Raw genomic sequence first — 25,705 nt, forward strand, 5'->3', positions numbered from 1 at the left:
ACCATTCATTACAAGTCGAGCACCCTGAATTATCAGCCCAAAAGTTTAAGTTTTTTTTTTTTTTAATGCAGAATTATATAACTGCCTATCTGCTCTTTCCACCACAAATAAACCCCAGACTTTAGCATTTAAGTCCACAGACTTATTGCTGATCCACCAAAGGACGTAAAGCAAGTTATTTACATCTATCTTTTACAGTATGTGCAGGAATAAAAATGCTTATGTGCCTAACAGAGTTCAAAATAAGGGTTTGAAGCAGCAACTACAATCACAAGTACAAAAAATAAAGGAGCTTTTAATGTTAAGGATTTTTGTTGATAAAAACCACATTTCTTCTGGTAATATAAACTACTTTATGAACAGCCTGCCATAAAATTTCCATGAACAGTTCTAATATTATTGCTCACCATTCAAAGTGCATATACACCAGTCTTTCAGTAAACCCACAGGAAATAGTTTTACATTTCCCCATTTTTTATTTGTATAATATATAATTAAATGACACAAAATCTTAATTTTACAAATTCATGTCTCTCTGTCACTGTAATCAAAAGTGAGCATGTGACAAAAACACTACTTCAAAACCGATGACCACCAAAAGCAAACAAAATATACATATAAAACCAGTTTTAGACAACTTAAACATGATGAAATTATGAAAATCATATAGTGATATATGTTATAAAAAAACAATTTTTAAAGAAGATTTAAAAAAACAACATACTATTAACATTCATAAGGAAAAATACACTACTATAAAACACAACAAAAATCAACAACATATTATTCCTAACTCAGTCACAAACATTTGCTACATATAGTAGCAAAAATGACAATACTGACTACAAGCAGGAATAACTGAATGTCACTAAACGAATAACAGATGGCTAAGTACACATCTTTCTTCCTGTAAAAGCTGTAACTTGTAATGAAATAATTTTTAGTTTAGTTGTGAATAAAATGTAGGATGTTTAACTGACTACTGATCATCACAACTTCTCTACATCCAAAGTTTTGGTGTCAAAAAAAAAAAAAAAAAGACACACTAAACAGAAAATTTATGATAATTTCTGGAACATTCTACAGTGATTTACTAAGCTTGGATAGCAAGTAACCAAGAAGCAAGATAATTATCTGAGTGTCAATTTCAAAATCTTTAAGTTTTTGTTATATTTATTAGTTTTAATTCAGACTGATAAAATTTGAAATCAAAAATATTGTTTTCACTTAACTAATGGTTAATCTTAAAATTTCTTATCCATTAGATTAAAAACCATATAAATAATATAAACAACACTGTATAAAACAACATTATTTTTTCTTTTTCTCTTTCTTTTTTGTTTGTAAATTAGAATCCACCTTGTCTTCCACACCATCACAGACCCAAAATAATCTTGTTTCTTCTTTGGACATCCTGAAAAAAAAGAAAAGAAACACACAGCAAACAAATTACTGCAACAAACATGTCCTAGTAGAGGGTATAAATTATTGTTGTGAGTTTTCTAGAAAGAAGTGTAAAATGTAGCAGCAATCAAACAAGTGATCAAGACTTGTTATCATATTTTAGTGAGTTTTCTTCATTTCTCACTGTTCAATAAATATTAGGAACCATTAAATCCATCTTCAAGAAGATTGTTTAAAGGATTTTTAAAATTTTAACTATCTTCAACTATATCTGAGAATGAAGATCCAGAGAGAAATATTCTTGTTCAAATCTTTAATTCATACTCAAATATTAGAAGCCATCCCATACCCTCAACTTAAAAACTGTTTTAATATTAAAACATCTTTTTAACTCTTGATTGAAATAATACATCAGGAAACAAAAGAGGACATACCAAATCACAGAAGGTACCAATTTAGAGAGGACAGTATCAGAAACACTATTGTGAATTAAAAAAAAAAAATTTTAATGAGAAGAGTCTTTTATTCTTCTAATTCCACTCTAGAATAAATTTAGATTAGTAAAAAAGTAATTACAAGTTTTATTAGATTTGTAGCCACAAACAAAATCCAGGTTTTGAAATAAACTAGTTAAATGGTAGGTTAAACTTCAGGTGATGCAGCAAGGAAATGAAAGACGTTAGGCATCACCTTTCTATGGTTAGCCTACCCTTTACTTTTTAACTTTCTTCCCACGAAAGTACATACACAACAATTTCCTTTAATTCATGGTTCTTTCTTTGTAATCTAGTCATATGATTTCAAAATATTTTTCATACAGTAAACTGCAAGACAGTTTCAAAATTATTGTCATCCTATTAATAACGATTACAACTACAATTACATAAAACTTCCCTTGCATATATTCTCAAAATATGTGTACTTTTTAGTATAAATCCCAATATACAATACTGCCAACATTTTCGTTTTAAGTTCATTCTGTGAGTAATAATAAATCTCTTTAAGATGAATTTATTACTGTAAAAGTATAAAACACTGTTGTAAATAGTTCTTACAAATGTTTCTGAGCTATAGTAATTCTGTATACTACACTGTACCTCATTAATTTTAATGACAGATGGCGTTACTTGTCTGCAAAATTTTATACCTACTGTATGTTAATTAACCCAAAAGTAACTAAAAGTTTATCAACACATACTCAATACAGAGATCGAAGAAAATGAGGCAATAAAAACTATGATTTTCACTGGTCTGTTTGAGTTCCTGAATCTCTTGGCCATGAGACAACTTACCCACCTATACCTATGTTACTACAGAATAACATTGAGTTTACTATTGCATAAAATATGGTACGAGGTACACTATGTGTTAAACTACACTTGTTTACGTTCTCCTAAAAGTACACATATCAGTAAGAGAAACCCATATTTTTTAAATGAGAAATTTTGGTGACAAGTATTCAGAACAGTTTTCTGAAACATTATATCAATTGATAATAAACAAATTGTTAGTTCCTATAAAATAACTCCTGTGCCTAGTGGCTACCTGAAAAAGGTGAGACTGTCTGCAGTCTGACCATACTGGATGGTTGGTCCTGATGATGTAAAAACGTCTAACAGGTCTGCCTAAAGTGAGGTAGGAATAAAACTTTCAACTTTTGTTTCAAAAATAGGGTTGAGTTAAATACTATTTTCACACAAGCATTAAAATACTGTATTACTAAACAGACAATCCACAAAACAAAACACGTTGTTTCTCTTTTTCCACACTCTCATAATGTTACTCATTCCCACACATGTATACAGAATAATTAGCATGTAGTTACAATTTCATGAAAATTGTAACATATATTATCAGTTATTTTACATAACAACCTGTGCACTTAAAACAGTAACAGTTAAAAAACTACACAAAAACAACTAAATGTAACATGTTAAAAATACTTAAAGGTAAGATTTTAGACATTTATGTCAAAACCTCCATATAAAGCCTATCACAATCTCATGCACATAAAAACCATAATTCAGGGACAAGGATGAAGTTTCATGATTAATATAATACTTCAGCTGAAAAGAAAAATAAGTAATAACAATAGTTGTGACTTAACATTTTAACATGGAAAATAAGCTAAGCCTGAAATAAATTCATAAATGCTTGAAAATTCATATACACACCCATCTGAATGACACAACTGTGTTGCTACTTATATACAAACACATAACAGACAATCTCCCATTTACATATTCACTTGCCTTTTGGAGGACATTAAGCTATAGGAATTTAGAATTAAAAACTATTTGAAACACAAAATACTGTATATGTTACAGATATTATCTTTATAAAACTATTAAGAGCCTGAAAAAGAAAACTGATGTTCTTAAGAAACACATATTAACCTTACATACAGACAAAAAATAATGGTGTCCATTCAGCCACATAAGATGAAAAAGGGAAAATTTTCAGATACGTTTCAAGAGCTGGAAAATTTGCTTTAACCATTCATTACTGGTCTTGAACCCAATAAACATACAGGATCATTTAATGTTTCCCCCAAAGAGTTTTTTGTGTATGATCAATTCAATCTTACACTTCAAAACAAAGAGTTCAAACTTTTAATTTGTGTATTTTCAGCATCTAATACACATACCATTTTATTTTAAAATTATTTTCACCCAGCTTTGTGTGACCTAGTGTACTGTTTTACTGGACAATTATTGTTGGAATAAAATGTATTTCCTTATGACTTAGTACAATGGTTTTAGCTGTCTTTAGTCATTTAAATGATAAAAGTATTGTCCATATGTTATTTTTATCTTAATATATATGGAGTTTATTTTTTTTAGAAAAGGGCAAATAAAGTAAGTTTGCAATAGTCTTTATAATATCTACAGGAGAAGCTATAAGAAAAGAATTACCACTAGCGACTGATCACTTTCACCTGGTGTTTATTGAAGTCAGCACCTCGAAGGTGGGACCAAAAACCTACATGAACAATAAAGGCATACAGAATGAAAGAAAAATCTGTGAGTAAAAGAACTTTCTGATGATAATATACACAGCAGCATTCTATGTGAAACCATGTTTATCTTACATACAATGTTGTTACAGCCAGTTCTGATAAACACAATATAACCTTCTACATTTTATCATCAATTCTAGTTGTTTAATAATTTGAAAAACTACAAAACTTCCTTATGTATATATTCTCAGATATTTTGGTAGAATAACTTTTTATTAGAACCTATACCTCTGAATATAATGGTGCATTACTTCTGAATGTGAGAGATGGATTAGTTACAGAGTACTCAACACATTTTATACAACTTTTCTATGGAGACTGACTAGTTATAATTCAAATTTTAAAATGGTAATATGTTTCACTTCAGTTAGTAATTAACATCTGTCAATATAAAAATGCAATTGTTATTTTTACTTTCATTACCATTCTTTCATTAAAGTATCTACTATCACAAATTTATCTTGCCATTACAAAACATGAAGTTTTGTATACTTTTTGTACTTTAAACATTAAATCATTTTAAAAGATGTTACATAAATTTACTGAAGTGGAACAGCAGTTTGAAACTTTGAAGAAAAGAGAATATTTCAGTTACTACCAATAAAAGTGTTATATCATCTTTTCTGATACAGATTAAGAGATTTCACCAAACACTAAGAAAATTTTAATACTGTTTGTGAACTAAGTTTAACAGCCATGGTATCACTAAATAAAAGAAGTAAAACATTGAAAACAGGCTTCTAAACAAATTAGTTTTCACTCTCTTTTATAATTATAATATTCTGAAACTGAAAAAATATTACTGGACAAAATTTAACTGTGAATGTTTTTATGGAATATTGCTGGAAAATATGAACAGCACAGAAGATACGTATAAAAACAAATCCAACTTACACAGTACATGTGTCACACAAAATGTATTCTAATTTCCTCTGTCGTTTGTGTTTTGTACCTTATTATCAATTTAAAAAAAATATGGTTCAAACTGTGATGATTTCTAAAATTTTCAAATAGTTCACACTTTCACAGATTTAACCCTGATAATTACACACAACAAATAAAAATGTTACATGACACAAATAAACAGGGCTGTGAGTTTCAGTTTCAGGTAATTCACAACATTTGTGATGTTACAATCTCACTTTTCACAATTGTCCACTACAGTTTCCTTTTCACAGTTTACTGCCACAGTCTATGTTGTTCCCAGACATCTCTACCTGAAATGTTAATTTTAGTCATTGCAGAAAGTATTAAATACAATTATAAGCAGGATTTAAGCAACTTCCTTAAATATACTTTAATTCTAATATAACCCACTTGTGTTAACATAAAATATACAAAATTCACACAAAGCTGTTGAATATCAGAAAAAATTAACACAAAGTTAGAATTAAATAGATATGTTAAAAACACTCACATCTTTTTACTCGTTCAAAATCCCAACAGGTAATCATTACGTTATCCTTCTTAACCAAGAAAAAAACAAGAAAGAAATAGCCATATTAAGTTCAGCTTACAGTTTTAATCTGACCAGAAGAAACCATTAACAATTAACTGGCATAGAAATAAGTTTTCCTCATGAAAAATTTCATTATTTATAAAATGGATAAATTCATTTTTTTGAAAAGATACTACTACTGTTACACATTAAGTCAACACTATCACCCATTCTAAACTAACATCGATTTCCAATGATTTTTTTAAACTGATAAAATTCATTTTTTGTGTTCATTAAACAAAAGCATCTTTGATGCCCACTTTGTTTCTTTCCAAGAATTCTGTACTCTTGACTTGCAATTGGTTCAGAACACAATGAAACCCCTTTGAAACGTAGCTGAATAGATGGCAACTGCTTGTTGTAGAAATACAAGTGTAGAGGACAATGTTTTGAAAATCTTCTGCCTGAAGACTTTTGAAATATCATCCTCTATCCTTGTGTTTCTACAACAGGCAGTTGCCATTCATTCAATTAAGTTTGATAATGAATGCCCTGCCTTAATCTATAAGAGTAGCCAACTTTGCTTCTAGATTCCTACATTTCTACTGGTTCAAATAACAATGCACTCAGTTTTTTTTCTCTCTTAGATTCATACACCCTCAAATTTGTAATGCTTTACAAAACAATACATCCCACTTTCTTTTCTTATTTCTAGATTCCTGTAAGTGCCATCTGGGTGAAATGGTAAATCATTTTTTCCTTTTCATACACCATTATTAACTAGTTGTATATTTTCAGATTTTACCTTGTAGCAAGGTATTTGTTTATATGCTTAGCTTTTTATACTCTGGAGAATTCCATGTCAAATAAAGCAAAACTGCAAAGTTCCAGAAACAATGTGTCAAGTTTCCAGATCATGTGAACTTAATATCAAATAATAAGTATCCTGATACATTTATTTATACAGATACCAATTTAAGTACTCCAGGTAGAGCTGTATATGTTTTAGGGTGTACTGTGCAATAAGAACCTCTTGGTTCACATATGGTTTTAATATATTCCATTATAAAACTATTTGATGGCTATGTTTTTGTCCTAATTTGAAAGCCACTGCACTTAAGCATAGCCTGTACAGAAGTATGTTATCCTACTTTTTTTTCTAGAAACATTTTATGTGCTGGGATAAAAAACAACAAAAGCCTTATACACCACACACAATACAGTCCTTCTTACATATGTACCAACATGTTCACTTACTGACATGTAGAACTTAGCCTATTGTTTCATTACACAACAGCAATGGCAACATTGTATAAAATAAAATTTTTGTTGTTAAAATTATAAGAAAAATCTGTTTTACTTTGAAATAACTGAACTTTATTCATATTACATTACATGTGAAACCCAGTACAAGAAAATATGAATTTATATGCAAAAACGGCCCATTTAGGTTCAGAAAATATTTTACGTAGAAGAGCGTACGTTTCAACCTTCTTCGGTCATCGTCAGGTTCATAAAGAAAGAAAGAAAGGTAACTGACCGGAAGCTGACCACATGTTTGAAAGGGGTTGTGTAACTGAGTGTTGGAATGTAGAGGGCGGTGTTAGATGTTTGAATATATAATTTATATTATTTATTTTATTTAATATAGGTATAAAGGCGTTCCTTTATATTGGTTTATTTTGGGTTTAACTTGTTGTATGAGTAAGGCTTCTTTAATTTTGCATTTGTTTAATGTTTGTTTCTTTATTTAGTATTTGAGTGTTTTCTATGGTTATGTTGTGTTTATTTGACTTGCAGTGTTTGAAAACGTGTGAAGGTGACTTTTTATGTTCTTTGAATCTGGTTTCCATTTTTCTACTTGTTTCTCCAATATAGAAGTCATGGCTGTTATCACATTGTATTTTATAAATAATGTTGGTGTGGTGTTTGTCAGTGTAGTTTTTACATTGTATAGACCTCAGTTTTGTGCCTTGTTTTTGAATAAATTTGGTATTAACTGGAATGTCATATTTTGTTACTAGTTTTGCCAAATGTTGGTTATTTGTCTGCTGATGTCGGGAATATATGGCAAGCAGCAGTATATGGTTTTGTAAATTTTCATTTGTGAGATATATTTACTTTTGTTGGTTGATTTTGCTTTCTGTCTAGGTGTGTGCGTATAATGTTTTCTACGGTTTGTGGAGGAAACTTATTGATGTTGATGAAGTATTGTTTTATTTTGTCTAATTCATCGTTAATTTTATCTGGTGAGCACAGTTTCATGGCTGTGCTTATTTGGTTTCTTAGTATGTTGAGTTTTTGTTTTGTTTCATGTGCTGAGTCCCAAGGAATGTATAGTCCAGTATGGGTGATTTTTCAGTGGATTTCTGTTTTAAATTGCATGTTGGTTCTTGTAATTTTGAGGTTAAGAAATGACATTTGATTGCTTTCTTCCTGTTCACATGTGAAGTTAATGTTGGGATGTATAGAGTTAATATGATTGAAAAAATTAAGTATATGTGTTCTGTAGATCTGAATTCTGCAACCGTGTCATCTACATATCTGTACCAGTATAGTGGTGGATGTAATGCTGTGTTAATTGCTTGTGTTTCAACTTGTGTCATACAAATATTGGCTAGAACTGGTGATACTGGGTTGCCCATGCTTAAACCATTTGTTTGTATATAGTTGTGGTTGTTGTGGCTATTTCAGCACAAGTTCTGAAATAGCATGAAACTGATAGGGTATAAAAGACTGGTGCACTGTTAGTGATAAATTATAAGTATGTTAAGAGGGCAATCTAGGATCAAGATTACATTGAAAGAAGACAGGTAAGAACATTTCTGAAGTCACTTGTTTTTATAGTATATTCCCAACTCCAAATTGTAAAAACTAGGATTCACAATCCATGGATGCTAAATACTAGGCCATGCCAAGTCAAGAGAAATTAATCTGTGAAAAAGTTTACTGCAAAATTTATACATCAATTTTAATAAAAGTCAGTTATTCTCTTATGTGGTGAACTCAATGTTATTAACTAACAATTCAAAAAGAATTACAGTTTCAGATTTAATAATAGTCTTGCTTCTTACTGGCCTCTTAAATAGTTAATTGAATAAAAAACTGAAACTTTTACAAATGGTGTTTAAGTTTCTCTTTTCCTTGTGATCAGAAGCCAGAAGTTCATCTCAATAATTTTAAAAAACAGAATACTAACATTGCAGCAAATAAAGGCAATACTTATTATAATGATGGATATGGTTATAAAGAACCTAAGTATCACTATCCATAAATGCACCTTTTGTTGAGATCTCAACTTACATTTTATAGCATGTCTTAAAGCCAATGTCATGTTAAAATCAATCATTGCTAACTTCAAAGTGTGTGTGTGAAGAAATTATTTTACATATTCCCTCTTTTGAACATTTTTTTACCAATAGTTTTATCTTTTAAAATTGCAAATTTCTATATCGTGCATTTGAATGCCAACCTGCCAAACATTACACATCTTCTTTAAACCCACAAAATGAAAAAAACAACAACAGTAAAACATTTTACAATAACTAAACAGCAGAAAACTGATAGCCACTTTAGAACACAATTTTTTAAATTCAACAAAATTTGTACAAAAATTATGGTTTAGTGGGACTTATTGAAAGAATAGCAGAAGTAAGATTCTAGGGCAATAATCAATATTCTTTAAAAATAATAATAAAGAACTTTATGTTATGAGAACAAACACAGATAAGATTTTTTTGAGAAACAATAATACTTCATAATTATTATTAGTTTCAGCCAATTATTTACTATTCCAGGTATATTTGTTATTTTTAAACATTGACAAATCTACATTTAACCATTTACACACTTGAATAATACATAATGTTGACAGTTTTATGTATCAAACTTATTATAATATTATATCTTACCCAACTTATATTCTTTCCTGAATGAATGGATGGGTGAGTGCCTGGTTGATAGAGAATCGTTTTCCTGGATCTAACATGAGGATCTTCTCCAGCAAATCTTTTAATTGAGTAACTTTCCTGAACTGATCTGTGGGAAGCTGTTGAGCTCCAACTAATTCTGTCTGTAAATCCCGTGTTGAGTTTATGTTTGTCATCACTACAACTTTTTCCTGAAAATATAATTATAAAATATTAAAAGTTACCTTTATCTAATTATGCAAAATTCTGCTTGATAAATTATTACCTTTTGGTATGGTAACATTTTCAAGTCTTAAGACACTAAATTTGTGTTGTATTTTGTTTATAGCTCATACAATGAAAGAAAACATGACACAAATATTATACAGGCTTTCAAGCATCTTTTGGCAAATATTTAAGGCTTATTTTCAATTACTTTATGCACTAACTTGGAATTTTAGTAATATTTATGAATTTTTTTCAGAAACTTACCTTTTTTTAATAATTTAGCAATAAATAAACTCACAGATATAGCTTATTTTGCTTCTCAACTGTTTTTCCTCTGAATCCTTATCTTCAGAATTAGTCACCACTGAATACTTCATATATGAAAAATACTAAAAACAACAACAACTTAGAACCAGTTTATTTATTAAATGCTGTTAAATGAAATTTATAAACCTATAACCTATAATGTCTACTCCCTAGGTAACAAGCAATCTAACACAATGTTCTTGTAAAACAAAGAGAAACTCTTATTCCAGTAAAATAACTAAAGCTGTATCTAGCAGTCATCCAGTCTATACTACCACAAATTTTGTGGGGCCACAGCTTTGAGAAACATAATACTGAAAAATTCACCACAATAAAAATGTCCAAATTATAATCTGGTTTAAAATCAGAACACATAAAACCATGGAGTTATTTGCTTTTCATCAGTCAACTTTCAAAAACTACCAACAGAGGACAAAAGTCTAACTGACCTCCCTTTCAGGTTTTTTCTACAGGGTTTTGGAAAGTTGTCCTACATTCTCTTTCTTTTGGCATAAACTTCAATCATCTTTTCTTTCCTATTCTTTTCTATATGTTGTCTTGCTTATTTCAGTTTTATTTTTTCTAATTCAACTAGCTTCAGAGTAGCATCTATTTATCTAATTTTTTATCTTTCAAAGAATTTTTCAAACCTTCATTTACTTCTTAGAACTTTTCTGTTAATCTTAGTTTCTTTTCTGTTTGTCTGTTTTTTGCCATAAATTTTTCTTCAATCTCCTAGTTTTCCTCTCCTTTCTCTCAACATTTTTTGTTGCATTTGCTCTTTTTAATTTGCTTTCGATTTTCACCCTCCCCAATCCATTTTACCTTCAAGTCTTTATATGCATAAATTATGTATACATCTGTCTATCTAGTAAAGACTTTGTTCTATTACAGATAATTCTCCAACTTTACTCCCACAAACATATACTGCATTATTTTCTATTCTAATTCAATTTATGGAATTATCTGATTCAAGTGTGTTTTGCTTTCAGACATGCTCTTTTAACTTCAGCATTGCTGTGTGAAAAGATATTTTCTTAAGTTAAAACAGAATGTTGTAACTGTTAGCTATGAGCCGTTTTGCTTTGTAAAATGTGCCAGTAATGACCCACTGTGCCTTCATCATCTTTCTTTCAAATTTAAGATATTTTCTGACTGACTTATTTTCCACTCATTTGCCAACTGTGGAGTTTCGTACTCCAGAAACATCTAAAGCATTTTCAGAGAAATGTTCCTGACCTTTTTGCACCAGTTTCTTCTTCAAAGCCACAATAAATGAGGAAGCCATAACATACTCCTTAGCAGGTCACTGTCAGGACAGTAGCATCAACTCTAATTAATTGTCTAATAAGCAATTCTTTATCAAATTCAAATTCCTTTGTCTCCTCTTAAATATCTTTTCTTTTGTATGATGAACTTGAAGAATTAAATCACATAAATTTCTCATTTCTCTGAATTTCCACCTGACACTTTCAGACCATTAATGAAAGGAATTGTGTACTATACAGTTATTCCAGGAAGTGATTGGCATTAATTTGGCAGGTTTGATTATTTATGTCAGTTAGGATATTCCAAGGGAATCATAGACAGCTTACTGGAAAGAAGTAAATTGCTTAATCTGGGATGAGTTTGCCCTATTGGTAATAAAACAGTATGGAAAAATCTACAATATTTATGCATTAGTGCTTTAAAGAACAGAGTTATTACTTATTATATCTGATCTGACCAGCATCTGACAATGAGATCTCACTGCTTCATGTACTTTATAAAGTTTTCAATTTCATTATAATGAAGTAGAACTGCTGGAGTATTTGAAATCCTTTCACACACAGTCTTTCAAAAGTGTGGCCTTAAGCCCCTGGTTTAACATACAATATCTTGGTTCTGTTTATTGTAAAGTTTTCTGTAACAGCATTTCTTTGAAATGTGTTTCTAAACAGATCTTCGCATGACAAGTAAGAATAACAACTGTGATCAAAATTTTATTCTCCAAAGTACTCCTCTTTGAATGACATATTATTTGGTACTTTGGTTCACAGCTACAAACTTTGTACTCACAGGAAAGATACTAACTAGCATTGATGAATTTTTACTGGTTCTTGTTATTTAGTTATAAAGCCAATGAAGCTATGATAGTTATATAACATTATCTGCTTGGTGAATGTTGTTATTTTATGTTTTGTGATGCATTATTTAATTAGATAAAAGAATATTTAGTGCAGTAGTATTATTAGAATAAAAGTTAAGTGTCACTGACAACTGAAAGAAAAGAGAAAAAATCCAGGTACTTTTTTTTTTTTCTTATTTTACATTGTATTATTTAGCTATTATTATAAAAGTAACTAAAATGTACAAAATAGAAAACTTTTTCTGTTAGTTAAAGTTCAATTAGATTAAATAATGATAATATATAATAAACATAAGCAGCTAGTACTTAGCTTGTGTGTAGTGTAATTCAATAGCATGATGTGAGCTGCATGTTTAACAAGTGATTTACAACATGTAATGACTACAATAGTAGTCAGACATGATTCAAAGGGCAATAAAACAATAAAATTTAAGTATAAATAGATGTATACTTTTAAGAGCTTAAAGCTATTCAGGATAAACAAATGCAGTTCTATATTATAGTTTCAAGTCATTCTAAAAAGAAAAAAAAGGTTAATTTAGACTTATTTCTATTTTGATTTTTGGCAGTTACAAGGTCAGTCAAATTGACCAATCTCATTTAATGTTAGGGTAGAAAAAATTACAGATAAAATATAAAGTCTTACCAAAAAAAATTGAAATTCATTCAGAAAGTCTTACAGATTATGAAAAAAAACAACCCTGAGATTCTGAGATGAAAAAAGTATTTTTAGTCTTACTGTGAAAATATTTAGTATTTGGACTAGTATATAGAAATACTACACACATTCATGGACAAATCTTTAGTAAAATATTTCATTAAGAAATGTGAATTTTGATGCACAAAATATTTGCAATGTTTACTAAAAGTCTGCCAAATTTTGTGAAGATACACAAAATGTATTAAAATCATATGGAAAATGTAACAAGTACAAAAGTGGTTACAACTTCACTTGAACAGATTAACTTTATTGGAAGAGAGTTAACAATTCTTTAAGAAATTAATCAACTTTTACCAAATATATCCTTATTTTGTTGTTCTAAATGTAATAAGAACAGTAGAGACCTTTCCAACCCAATAAAAAACTTAGTCCTAGACATGGTTAATTTTGGTAGGTGTTATGTTTCCAGTAATCTAGTAAATTTAGATGCTACATATTTCTTATTCATACCTATGTATATGGAAAAGAAACAACAGTAAATTCCCTGTTTTTTTTATGAGAATATTACAAGAATATTTATATTGAGTTACTACTTACCACATACAAGCTGAAGATGAGAATTCACTAGAAAACAGCTTGAAACAAAGCCTGAGTGGTATATATATATATCTAGAAAATACTAGTTAAATATATGTTTAAAGACACAAACAAACTTTGATTAGCTTTATATAACTCAGTTTCTCTGTAACAAATGTAGAAAACTTAAAACACTACAATTTATGAAAAGTAGCCAGGAATATTATGGATGCTTGAAAGCCTGATTTTTTAACTACATACTGAAAAACAGGTTTCACAATAAATAACATAAAAAATCAAATTTTAACAAAATTTTCCTAGATTACAGTAATTTCTCTAATAGCATTTGCTGTATTTAAATTCTACTCAAAGACATCCAGTTGTAACTTTTACTTTCTATTAAAATGTAAGTTGAAAAGCTTTTACAGAAGTGTAACCCCTAAAGTTGGTTACAGATAACTGCAATTTAAGAATTTTTTACTTCTCACTAACAAACATTAACTTTAGTATGCAACACGTTCAGCTTACCCTTTCTGTCACTTTATCTACTTCTTGGTACAAGAAATTACAGTTTGAGTCAAAGTGTTGTTCTTTGAACATAGCTTTGCGAATCAACTTGTTTGGAAATTTGCCCTTGAAGTCCATAAACAGCTTCAACATTTGATTATTTGATTTTCCTGGAAACATAATCTTTCCACTGTACAGTTCAAAAAGAGTAGACCCCACGCTCCACATGTCGATCCCAAAACCATAACCAAGTCCAAGAACTAAAAAAATAATAATAACTTTAAGATTACCTTAATTACAAATACATACTCAGTTCTCTTTCTGATATGATCTAAGCCTTAAAAAGCAAACAACTTATGCACATTGAGCCCTTTTATTATCTAAGTGTATTCTAGTGAAACATTTAAAACACAAGAGAGCTGAACAAAAAAAAATTAAGTTTCCAAGTAGCTAAAAACATATTAAAATGATTTAAACAAACAATAAGAAAAACAAAAAACAAAGAGCTAACTTATAAAATATATTTCTTTTGCACTGTACTATAAAGCAAGTTAACATATATAAAGAGCAGTCTTACAGTTCAAACACAAAATTTATGCTTTAATTTCTAAACAAAGTTTGGTAACATGCACCATACACACACAGAAGTCAAAAACAAGTAATGACAAGTAAACAGTGAACTCATGAATGGTTCAAAACATTTTTTACAAAATGCAAAAATAAGACTAAACAATTTTTTTAGTATGATAGTATTTTATGTACAAGCCCTCTACTTTATGCAGAACATTACTCCTTCTCATATGGCCACTCAGCTTCGCATGTGGGCAATTTGATCAATTAATACAGATATTGATGAATCAAAATTAAGGCCACTGTATCCAAGTAATTTTAATATTACCTTTTGTTTATTTTTTAAGCACAAAGCTAAGTAATAGTGATAGGGTTGCCTAATGATTTAAAGATATCAGGTTTGATTCTTACTGCCACTAATTTTGCTCCTCCTGATTTCATTACAGCAAAGCTAGAAGGGTATCTGGCACTGTCACTAATTTTGCACTGTTAATTGGAAGGAAGACAACTGTCATGTAGTACCCACCTATAACTATCTGGGTACCTGTGTATTCCATAAAGCAAAAATATACAATATTTTACAGCATTTTTTTCTAATTTATAGCTGCTCAACTATATTTTTAACATTGTATAAACAGATTGCCCTAGATATCCTTTACAACCCATGACACAAAGTTTTAGTGTCTTTCATTCAAAATTTTATAAAATTATTTTTTGTTTATGTTATACCAATTAGAATAGCATAAAATCTTAGCTAATAATCCATATTTTAATAGTACATATTTTTTAAGTTCTTAATTCTATAAGAAAATATTTAATCAAATCCTGAATTTCCTCTAGTGTGATATATTTTCTCTCAGTAGGGTCACAATCTATTTTATCTACCACCCCTTGAAAAAGTATCCCAGTGTAGGTATAACATAATACTAAAGACAACAATAGATCTATTAATCCATCTAGTCTTCCCTATCCCAGTGTAAGAATAACATGATACTAAAGACAACAACAGACCTATTAGTCCATCTACTCTTTTCTATCCCAGTGTAAGAATAACATAATACTGAAGAAATGACAGTAAGAAGACAGATGTATGATATTCTGCGTACAGTACTTAAAACAATTTGTTTGATCTTTTTAATAAGTTCATTCCTGCAAAAGTTCTTCTTCACATCCATAACATGCCTGTATGTAGTACATACTCTAATAATAGTTTACCAAAGGAAACAGACATCATGATTTATAAAGAAACTGACATTAGAGCAATTAAAATGTTAGTCTAATTCACCTTCTTCTAATTACAACTGTTCAGAGGCCAGATATATTGGTATTCAAAGTTTAGACATGTTCTCACCATTGCTGTATCAATGTTCTGCCAAGTGCTCTACCATATTCACCCCACTTTCCTTGAAATCAATGCCTCTAGTCATTTCATATATATCTATCTTTCAAGGCTTTTAAACAAATAAGTTTAGTCACCTATAGAAAGCCAGTCACTGAAGCTGTATAAGAGCCTAAAAACAATTACTCCAAGTTGCCCTATCCTTTCTCTTTTGTTTTTTTTCCCATACTAAAAGCTTAGCAGCAGATATTTCATCTAGAATAAGATGTACTTTGATGCAAAATATTTATAAATATTCAGAGATGTTATATTTCTTGTGATTAATATATAAAAAGGTCATTTACTTAAATTAGTTTTAACTGTATTTTATGCTTCGCTCTGTACATGTCACCAACAGACATGGAGCAATAACTTTGAACAGTGTAATGTCAGAAGTATTTACAATTTTATGTAAAAACTGAAGAAGCTGTTTAAATATACTAGTTCTACCTGCTATTTACATACTTGTTGTAAATGGGTGGAAGGGAGGAAGTGTAGTGAGTGTTAGTATAATAAACTTTATAGATGTAGTGTGGGATCACCTAGTAAGAGCCAAGTGCATAAAATTTATCATAAAAAAATATGAACCAATTAAACAGGACAGCAGAGGGTTAATTATGATGACATTAGAGAATACAGAGAAGATAAGAACAACTGTAAGAACAAATACAAAGATTACATACTATTTTACTATGTAGGGTCTACTGCAGTGTTAAAGTATTAAGCAATTCTAATACAGCATCCATAAAGCTGTCCCAAAAATAGATTTCTGGGATATTTACATTTGTTAATTATTCATGCCCCCCTCAACCAACCTATCTGAAGTAACTAAGAACTAACTATATTTGCCTTTTATATCCTTCTTTATCACTGTTACCATATTTATTTACATTACAACACAATGTTACTTCCCAAAATGTTAAAAGTATTACATTAAAAATTTATTCTGCACATATAATCCCCATGTGTCTCACTTACTAATGTTAAGCTAATTCATACTCTAAAGTAAGAGATAGTCAATGATATATCCAAAATACAGTCCTCACTCTTAATATTTCAATAATTCTCTTTTCTTTCTTACTTTCTTTCTCTCTTTCTCTTTTTTTTAAACCACATCTATATATATTATAAAATATTTGACAAACTACTGGCATCAATAGAAATATTTCAATGCAAAGAAGCATACCAATTTCTGGGGCTCTGTAAAAACGACTGACCAGGTATGGAGTGATATCATTTTCTGCCACATGAGATGCTGACCCAAAGTCACAAAGTTTCAGTACTAGTTTACTTTCATTTACCTAAAAAAATCATTAAACACTGAAAACATATTTCAAAGTTCAAAACACTTGTTATCATGTACAGTTTTAAAAATATTGTTAAAAAACAATTGGACCAATCCTAAATGATAAGCATGTAAACAAGTGGAATTTTAAAAAATGTCCCAAATATTCACAAGTTTTGTTTGTAAATGTAAATCAATATTCATCTATTTCTGGTAAGAAAAATTGCATTAAAAGACTGATTTATCCCTTTTCTCTTCCACTCTTTAATATTTTGTCACCATTAAGTAGTGTAATAACTAATGAAACTAATGTAACAATAAACACTTAACTAGTATGTATGATCAACTATTACTAACACAGTCAATTTTTACATAAGGAAACCATAGTATTAACATGTAAAATCCTTTTGCTTTCTTTATACATTAATACAGGAGTAACTATTTCTTACTCAAACAGCTAAAGTGGCTTTATTTATCTAACACCCCTAGCAACAATCTGATGATATAGTAATTACTCCATACTTCTGGTTAATAACATATATATTAAAGCCAAGATACTACATGATTTATAGAAAACAAGTACAATTTTGTGATAATTTCTCAAAACATAAAAAAAAAACTGATTTCATAAAGCCATAATATAACACACTGTCACACTATGAAAGTTTTGTATATACACAAACCAACAACAAAAACCCAAGATGCACTTACTAATAATGGTACAACATTCAGTCCTTTACTTTTATTACAACCATAAACACATCTAAGCTTTGTAAGTAAGTGTTTATAGCTTCAACAAGTAAGAAAAATTACATTATACTATTTTACAGTATGGTCTACCTGGCTCACAAAATACAGTTTATAGAAATTAAAAGGAGCTGAAATATTACAGTTAATAGCAATGGTGTAATATTAGTCTGGTACAATTTCAGAAACCTATGCTGGCAAGGTTTAAATTTAAAGCAGACTTAATTAGCATGATTAACAAAACATTTAAACATGACAAGCTATGAAAGATTTTAATAAAATTAAAATAAGAGGGAAGTACATAGACAAATATTATGCATGTTAGTAATAATAGTTTCTTATTCTTACAGTTGTACAACTGTAATTGTATTTTAAAATATTTACAAAGATTCAGTAAATAATATAAGCATTTATATTTACATTTAACTACCCAAACTGAAGCTTAATACAAGATTATGATATTACAAAAATATGATACCCTCTAATCTGAGTGGATTTCAAAGATGGACCTTTCTTCTTTACAAGAATACTAGGAATAAGTAAGGTCCACCTATTGAAAGAGCTTGAGTTATTGGGCACTGTACTTTTTTGTTAAATAGACTTCTTGAACCTATGTGTTTCCTAGCATCATTAATATAACTTTTCTGAATTATTTTATTTCATGTATATTCCAGTCTGTATCAGCTCACAATTACTTTTCATTAAATCTTAATAGTTTATGGCTGTAGAGCTTCCAATGAAAATGTCTATTGTTATGACTTTCTCTTCCCATTTCACTTTTTGAAAGAAACCTTTTCTTTCCTCCATAAATGAGAACAACAAATAGAACGTTTTTGCTGGTCCTGTACCTTAGGTAAAAAAATGCTGGGGGTTACCCCCAGAAGCTCCAGTGGTCAACATTGTTTCTGGTGCATTCTAGACATAATATATTAAACTGCAAGGATAATCAGTAAACATCAGACTTTTACCACTTGACCTCATATTCCAAAGATCAAAATTACAGGCATGTTAACATACATACAGGTCATTTGAAGAAATAGTCAGACACACACTAATACAAGTGTTTACAACTGCAATTATTAGACTTATCAGTTAAGAACAAATTGGTCTTTTTATAAAACAGAAGAAATATTTGTATAAATCACTCTCCACTACATAAATTACTGACTGTTAATTTTCAAACTGAATCTTTTAAAAGGCATAAATGAAATATTACACATGTTCCTAACACAGGGATAAGATAATACATAACTTATCAGACCAGTAACATTGATTTGTTATATGTCAAAAATTTCCCCATGCTATGAATTCACCCTCTAATTTATAAAATAACTTTTGAAAATGCAAATAGTTTTGGAATTTGTGACATTTAAATTGTTTTCATTTTTAAAAAAGTCTCCTTCATTACTGACAACAATTTTGAAAATCATGCCATATATTTGCTCCCACCATTTCCAATTTTTTATTGAATTATAACTGTCTCTGTCCAATTGAGACTACATTTAAGTTATACTTACAGAAATGTCTAATGAAAGAAAAATTCCAATTTTGTTCGATTTTAGAGAAATCAGTAAAAAACACACAACATTAAGCTACTTGGATATGTCAAAGTGCATGTTACCACTTTTTTTTTCAGATACAAAAATTTCATTCAAAATTTAATTCAACAGTTATCAATAAATTTGGCATTAAAAATAGTTGATAATTCATATTTTAATAGTATATAAAATTTCTATTATTTAAAACAGTAATTCTTCTGCATCACAACATTTTTTGTTGTTCGAAATTACTCATTTTATATTTTCTTTATACCCCCACACAAACACACACATAAATCTGATGAAGATATTTTTCTTCACAATAAGCAAAACAGTTATATTTGTGGAAATTTTATGGACCTTATTGGAAAGAAAACATTTTTTTTATAAACTCTAGATTTAGTTGTAATTTTCATAATGCTAATTATGTATTATCTTATATCCATTGCAAGGAAATATACATGGTGGTGAAACAGAAAATGTATATTTAAAAAGAAATTTAAATAAATATCAGGTCAAAAATACAAATAATATCTTATTACCTGTTAAAAATGAATTAATTAGTGTATTAAGGAAAAATATCACAATTTACAAGATCCTTTTCTCCAAATATTTCCATTCTGGTATTCTTGTGAAAAGAATAAGAGATTGTTTTATCAAATATATCTAATTAATAAATTTTTAAAACCACATTAAAGCCTACTAGCACTAGTATTTCCAATTCAGCTCTCATCAGATCTGAACAAACTGGGATGACAGAAACTGACAATGTAAATTGCAAAAATCTGCCATATCGGTGACTTATTCTCATCCCTGATTTTCTACAACACATTTAATTTTAATATGAATCTAAAATTGTTTGGGAGATTTACAATATTGTGTCAAGCCTGATTTATGCATCATAAATTCATAAATGAATGAGTACTTGAAAAAAAAACACCGTTCTACAACTACAACCTACCTTAACCATTGATTATTACACAAACTAATGAAGTATAAATATAATATTTACTTCATGAATAAAACTAACTTCCAGTAAAATACAAAAAGGACTTATAGGATGGAACCAATTTAATGAAAAGTCTATTATTTTTTCAAGATTGTAGACCCCCTTCCCATAAAAGACTCTTAAAAATGTATGAAAATATGTTCTGTTATATTTTTTAATAATTCAATTGCTATCAAGAGAAAAACATCTATTCTGCCCCAATAAACATGCACACTCACTATAAGAGCTTTACTTATAATTAATATAATAAACAGTAATGATGTTTAGATGTTGAATAGAATTGTTTTGCATTATTGTTTCTAATAGAAACACAAACAGTATAGAAAAAAAAATATATTATATCTGTTTAATATCCATAACATTACAGTAATAAATAAAATAAAATACAACCCTTTGACATTCATAAACTGGATCATAAGTAGCAAACAATGTTATGGTTTACTGCATGCAAAATTACCAATTGCATTTGTCATTGTCATATTTAAGAACAGGAATACAAAAAGTAATTTAAACTTACCAAAATATTGTCTGGCTTGATATCAGCATGCAAAATATTGCACTTTTTTAATAACTTTAAGGCCAGAAGGAGTTGCTGACTGTAGGAACGCACTGCTTTAATGTGTAGACCAACATCTTTACCATACTTTTTTAAAACTTCCCGAAGATTCATACTGAAAAAAGAAAAAACTGTAGTTGTTTCACTAAAACAAAACAAAATGAAATATAAATCTTATATTCATTAATTGATAAAAAACAAGAAATTTAACTTTAAAATAAAGAAAAGCTTGTGAATTCTATAAAATCAGTTTGATTTAAAATTTTTTTACACCATTTAAAAAACAATTCATTGGAAAATACTGTTCTTTCTATAATACCTAACACCATAAAAATTATCTAAAAAATATTTTTAATGTAACAGAAAAATACACCTAAGATATTTTGCCATTTGACATATATTATAAACCTTTAGTCTCAAATTTTATAAGCTTCTCCTACTAATTTCAGCAGCAGTAATGAGGAAGCTCAAAACACCAAACAGCCACAAAGCTGATAATATAAAACATTTTTAACAGTTAACTTGAAAATACCTTAGATGGAACTTATGAAAAACAAATACTTAAGTTACTGTTAGAAGCAGGAAAATATGAGAAGTAGATTGGAAACAACTATAATCTTGACAAGAGCTGAAGAAGCTAGGCATTTCAATTGTAATCCAAAAATTAATTAATAAAAATGCCATGTAACATCAAGACCAGTTTTAAAAATATTAGATGATAATGAAAATGCTTTTCAAAAAATTTGTAAAAAATAATTTTGTTTTTCAAGTTGGCCTAGCAGCATAATGTGGCAAACAGAGTAAAACTCTTAATTATACATTTGACATAAACCTTTTATTCCTGCAGTATGGTAATGTTACATGATGTTAGGTATGGTAGCATCAATAATTTTCAAATACAAACCAACATCAATTCCATCCAAAACAGACATCATGATTTCCAAAAAATAATACATTGTGGTTTAAACATGTTAATTTTGGCTGTCTGTTGAATTCTGTCCCAGAAAAGTCAAGGCCACTACACAGTTTTGGAATGAAATTTGAGCCCATGTGCAATGTTTGCAAAGTATCTTCAGATGTAGAACCACTTAAATGTAAAATGGAAACCACATATAAAATGGCTATCACGAAAGTTTCATAAATGCAGTCAAACATGGTGATAGTGATTCATTCTTTAGGTAACAACACAAAACCACATGTGATGATATACATACTGATAATTTTTAATTAAGGCATCACTTGAATTCTGTTAAAAGAGACTACTAAACTTTAATAATAAATCTCAACAAAACAAAATTAAACTGCAAAAAACAATTTTTTTTAATATTCTTTAATTTTCTCAAACAATAATCTATCTTAAATACAGAAGCCTGATGAAGCTCAATTGTCATCACAATCAAGGCATCTTTCCTGGGACATGACAGAAGTTTCATCAAAGAAATCCCCTTTTGTGTATCTATCTTTTATTCAGACCTCTTATGTTTAAAATCGTTATACTTACAACTACAGTGGAACACAGCTTTATACAATTTTAAGGTTGATTACAAGTCTTTGCCTACTTCTATTTGTTCAATGCCAAGAGACAGAGGCAAACATCCTAATGACCTAAACTTGTATATATTACTGGCAAGATTTTCATGCACTGCTGCTTTAATTGACTTCAAAGGTACAGCAAAATACAACAAATATTTTATCAGTTTTTCCAAACACAACAGTCAACTGATTCTACAACTACTATTGTTTTAAAAGTACCCAATAGCATTCCAAGCTCAATTGTATATTATTGATTTTAATATACAATTACTTAAAAACATGTAGAAACTACACACAGTTGTTTAATAACTTATCTATTTTAGTACTTGGTTATTCACCTTGAGCTTGATCAGAAAAATTAATTGCTTTAAAGTATAATCAATAGTTGTTTCATGTTATTTGTCACTGTCCTTATGAAGAGACTTAAATAAACATAAAAATAATAAATTACCATGTGGGTGTGTGTTTAATACCTGCACTCTTGTACCATGTTGTCATACAAAATAAAACATAAAAATCACAAAATGCCAAACAGGAAATGCCAAAGTAACACAGCAGATCACCAATACAATTACTGAAACTGTACAATGTCTATTTCCTATGACATACTCAGAAAACATAGTTTTACACCTTTGAGTTAAACAAAAATTCCAAGACTTTTTGGAAATTTAACAAAAATTTATAGTTTTGCATCACCCCTCATATTTATCCTGTTGCTGTGCCCCCAATCTTTCAAAAATGTACTTAACCACATTTTAATTTACTGTTCAATGAAATCACTAAATCAGATAATGCACTTCATAAAGTCACAGTTTTCCAGGGCATTATGTTTCCTCCATCTTCCAGGCCTGGAAATCAACCTTGAAACTTTTCCTTTGTTCTGATATATTTAGAAACTCTGACAGCAGTTTTCAATATTTGCATGAAAACGGTAAATTGTGGTCAGTACACAACTAAAATTAACACTGATTATATACCACATCTGATTTAACACAACAGACAGTTGAGACTAAACAGAAAATAAGAGACATTCAAATTCATAATGAAAAATTAAGAAGTAATTATTGACAACTTATAAGTTTAAATATTAAATTTAACCTTTAACACTTTCATGAGAAGTCACAGGTGTTTGTTGACTTGCATTCAAAATTTTATTGTAATACTATTAACTATAAATTTATGTCAGTAAGTTTAGAATTAAATTGTAGATTATAATTCAAACTTTGATATATCACATACAAGTTAATTTCTTTTTTGTCAATTTAAAATGAAATATTAAAAGAATGCACCTGAACATATATTTCAGTGAGTCATGTGGTACATTAAATGCAGCACTGGTTAAAATTAATGTTTGTGATGTCAAAATATTAAGCCTATAGTTTCGTACAAATCAGAAACTTAAGTTACTGATATTGAGAATCTAGAATATCAAATAAGAATCTCCTATGCTTTCAATATCTGACTCATAATGTCTCCTTAGTGTTTTTCTCAGCCAGTTTAAAGTGCCAAAAGACCATCTCATTATTTCAAACCAAGATTTCAAGCAAGTATGTTGTGTCTTTCAGTCTACTCAAAATTCCATAATTTTTTTAATACAGCTTAGTTACTAAGCTCAATGAATTATAGTGGAATTCTAGGGTATCAATATAGTTATTTATTATTTTTTGGTTAGTTCAAATGTATATATAAAGCCTAAAATAAATTATTTCATTTCACATCCTCCATGCGTAAAATTTGATAAGGCTTAGCAACCTACAACAATCAGTAAACAAGTACAAAGATCATAACTTAAAGATATAATTATTTGCTTTACTTATTTACTGTTCTGTTTCATGAAAAACAAGTTTAAGAATGTTTTTATAAATAGTAATAATTTATATACATATATAATATAATTAAAATGTGACTGTATTTTACCAAATACTAGTCCACTAAAGTGCAGCCAAGACAGGTAACTTTGTAAAAACTAAAGGTCAGTTATATATTATCAGATACAATGCATGAGTGTATGTGCACCTTATAAATGCAGCTTCTTTAATGTTAGCCAGACACAGATGGAAAGTCAATATAATAAATATATATAAATGTATAATATTATGAGATTTCAGCTATTTAGAATAAACATTTATGTTTCTGTGTTAGAATCTGGAGTCATCCTAAAATAAAAAGACATAATTTATATTTATTTCATAACTTTTATGGTGGTTATGAGGTCAGTCAAATTGACAGGCCCCATATATATAGGGTACAGAAAAATAACCGATATAATACAAAGTCTTACTGAAAACAAATACTTGAAATGTATTTAGGGGTTTTAGAGATTAGAAAAATAATATTTGAGATTTTGGGTATCATAAATACTTTTAAATCATAAAACATGATGATCACTTCACACTTATATACATCCTCAAGAATTTCAAATATACGTGTAATTTTCTTTGTAATTCTACACAACATACAGGAAGGATCTATAATTGTAACATGAAACTACACTACATTCATTTATCCTAATCAGATTTAAACTTGTAACAATATTCTCCTCTGAACTGTGTCTAACTTCCATTCTCACCATTATAAATTTACCTGGTTCATCTTTCTTCTTTTCTAATGCTGTCTTCTGTTGATGACACTTAACTCTACCTTTTTATACTAATGGCAGTGATGAACAAAATAATTTTAATTAATTCATACACCAAAGAATATAAAATAACCTGCAAAAAGTACTTCACAATTCTCTGTTCAGAAAACACCATAATATAATGTCACCTGAGTGATGTTATAGATAATATATTATTAAACATAAAGATATAACTATTAACAAATCCTGAAATACAATGTTCAGGTGGATGTGGTTAAAGTGGTCAGATTTTTTTATTTGATGGCTCTCTAACCAAACAACACTGAAGACTATAAA

The 25,705-nt window shown here is 29.0% G+C and overlaps 1 protein-coding gene across 7 annotated transcripts in view; it reads right to left on the reverse strand.

Moving 5' to 3' along the window:
- Positions 1-4,332: 4,332 nt before the first annotated feature.
- Positions 4,333-25,705, reverse strand: part of Prp4k (Pre-mRNA processing factor 4 kinase) — a 67,118-nt gene continuing 45,745 nt past the window's right edge. The window contains exons 11-17 of one of the 7 annotated variants that reach the window (XR_013026414.1): positions 21,220-21,373; positions 17,310-17,424; positions 14,197-14,435; positions 9,773-9,981; positions 5,841-5,886; positions 5,566-5,640; positions 4,333-4,386 (exon numbers count right to left, since the gene is read on the reverse strand). Coding sequence is in view for 1 of the 7 variants with exons in the window: in XM_076494802.1 (XP_076350917.1) it covers positions 9,778-9,981; positions 14,197-14,435; positions 17,310-17,424; positions 21,220-21,373 (712 nt within the window). In the remaining 6 variants the exon portion in view is untranslated. Of the gene's footprint in view, positions 5,641-5,840; positions 5,890-9,772; positions 9,982-14,196; positions 14,436-17,309; positions 17,425-21,219; positions 21,374-25,705 lie in introns of all 7 variants that reach the window. The other 6 variants (XR_013026415.1, XR_013026413.1, XR_013026412.1 and 3 more) reach the window with 6 other exon arrangements.

The sequence above is a fragment of the Tachypleus tridentatus genome, chromosome 3 (assembly GCF_004210375.1).
Source record: "Tachypleus tridentatus isolate NWPU-2018 chromosome 3, ASM421037v1, whole genome shotgun sequence".
Lineage (NCBI taxonomy): Eukaryota > Metazoa > Arthropoda > Merostomata > Xiphosura > Limulidae > Tachypleus > Tachypleus tridentatus.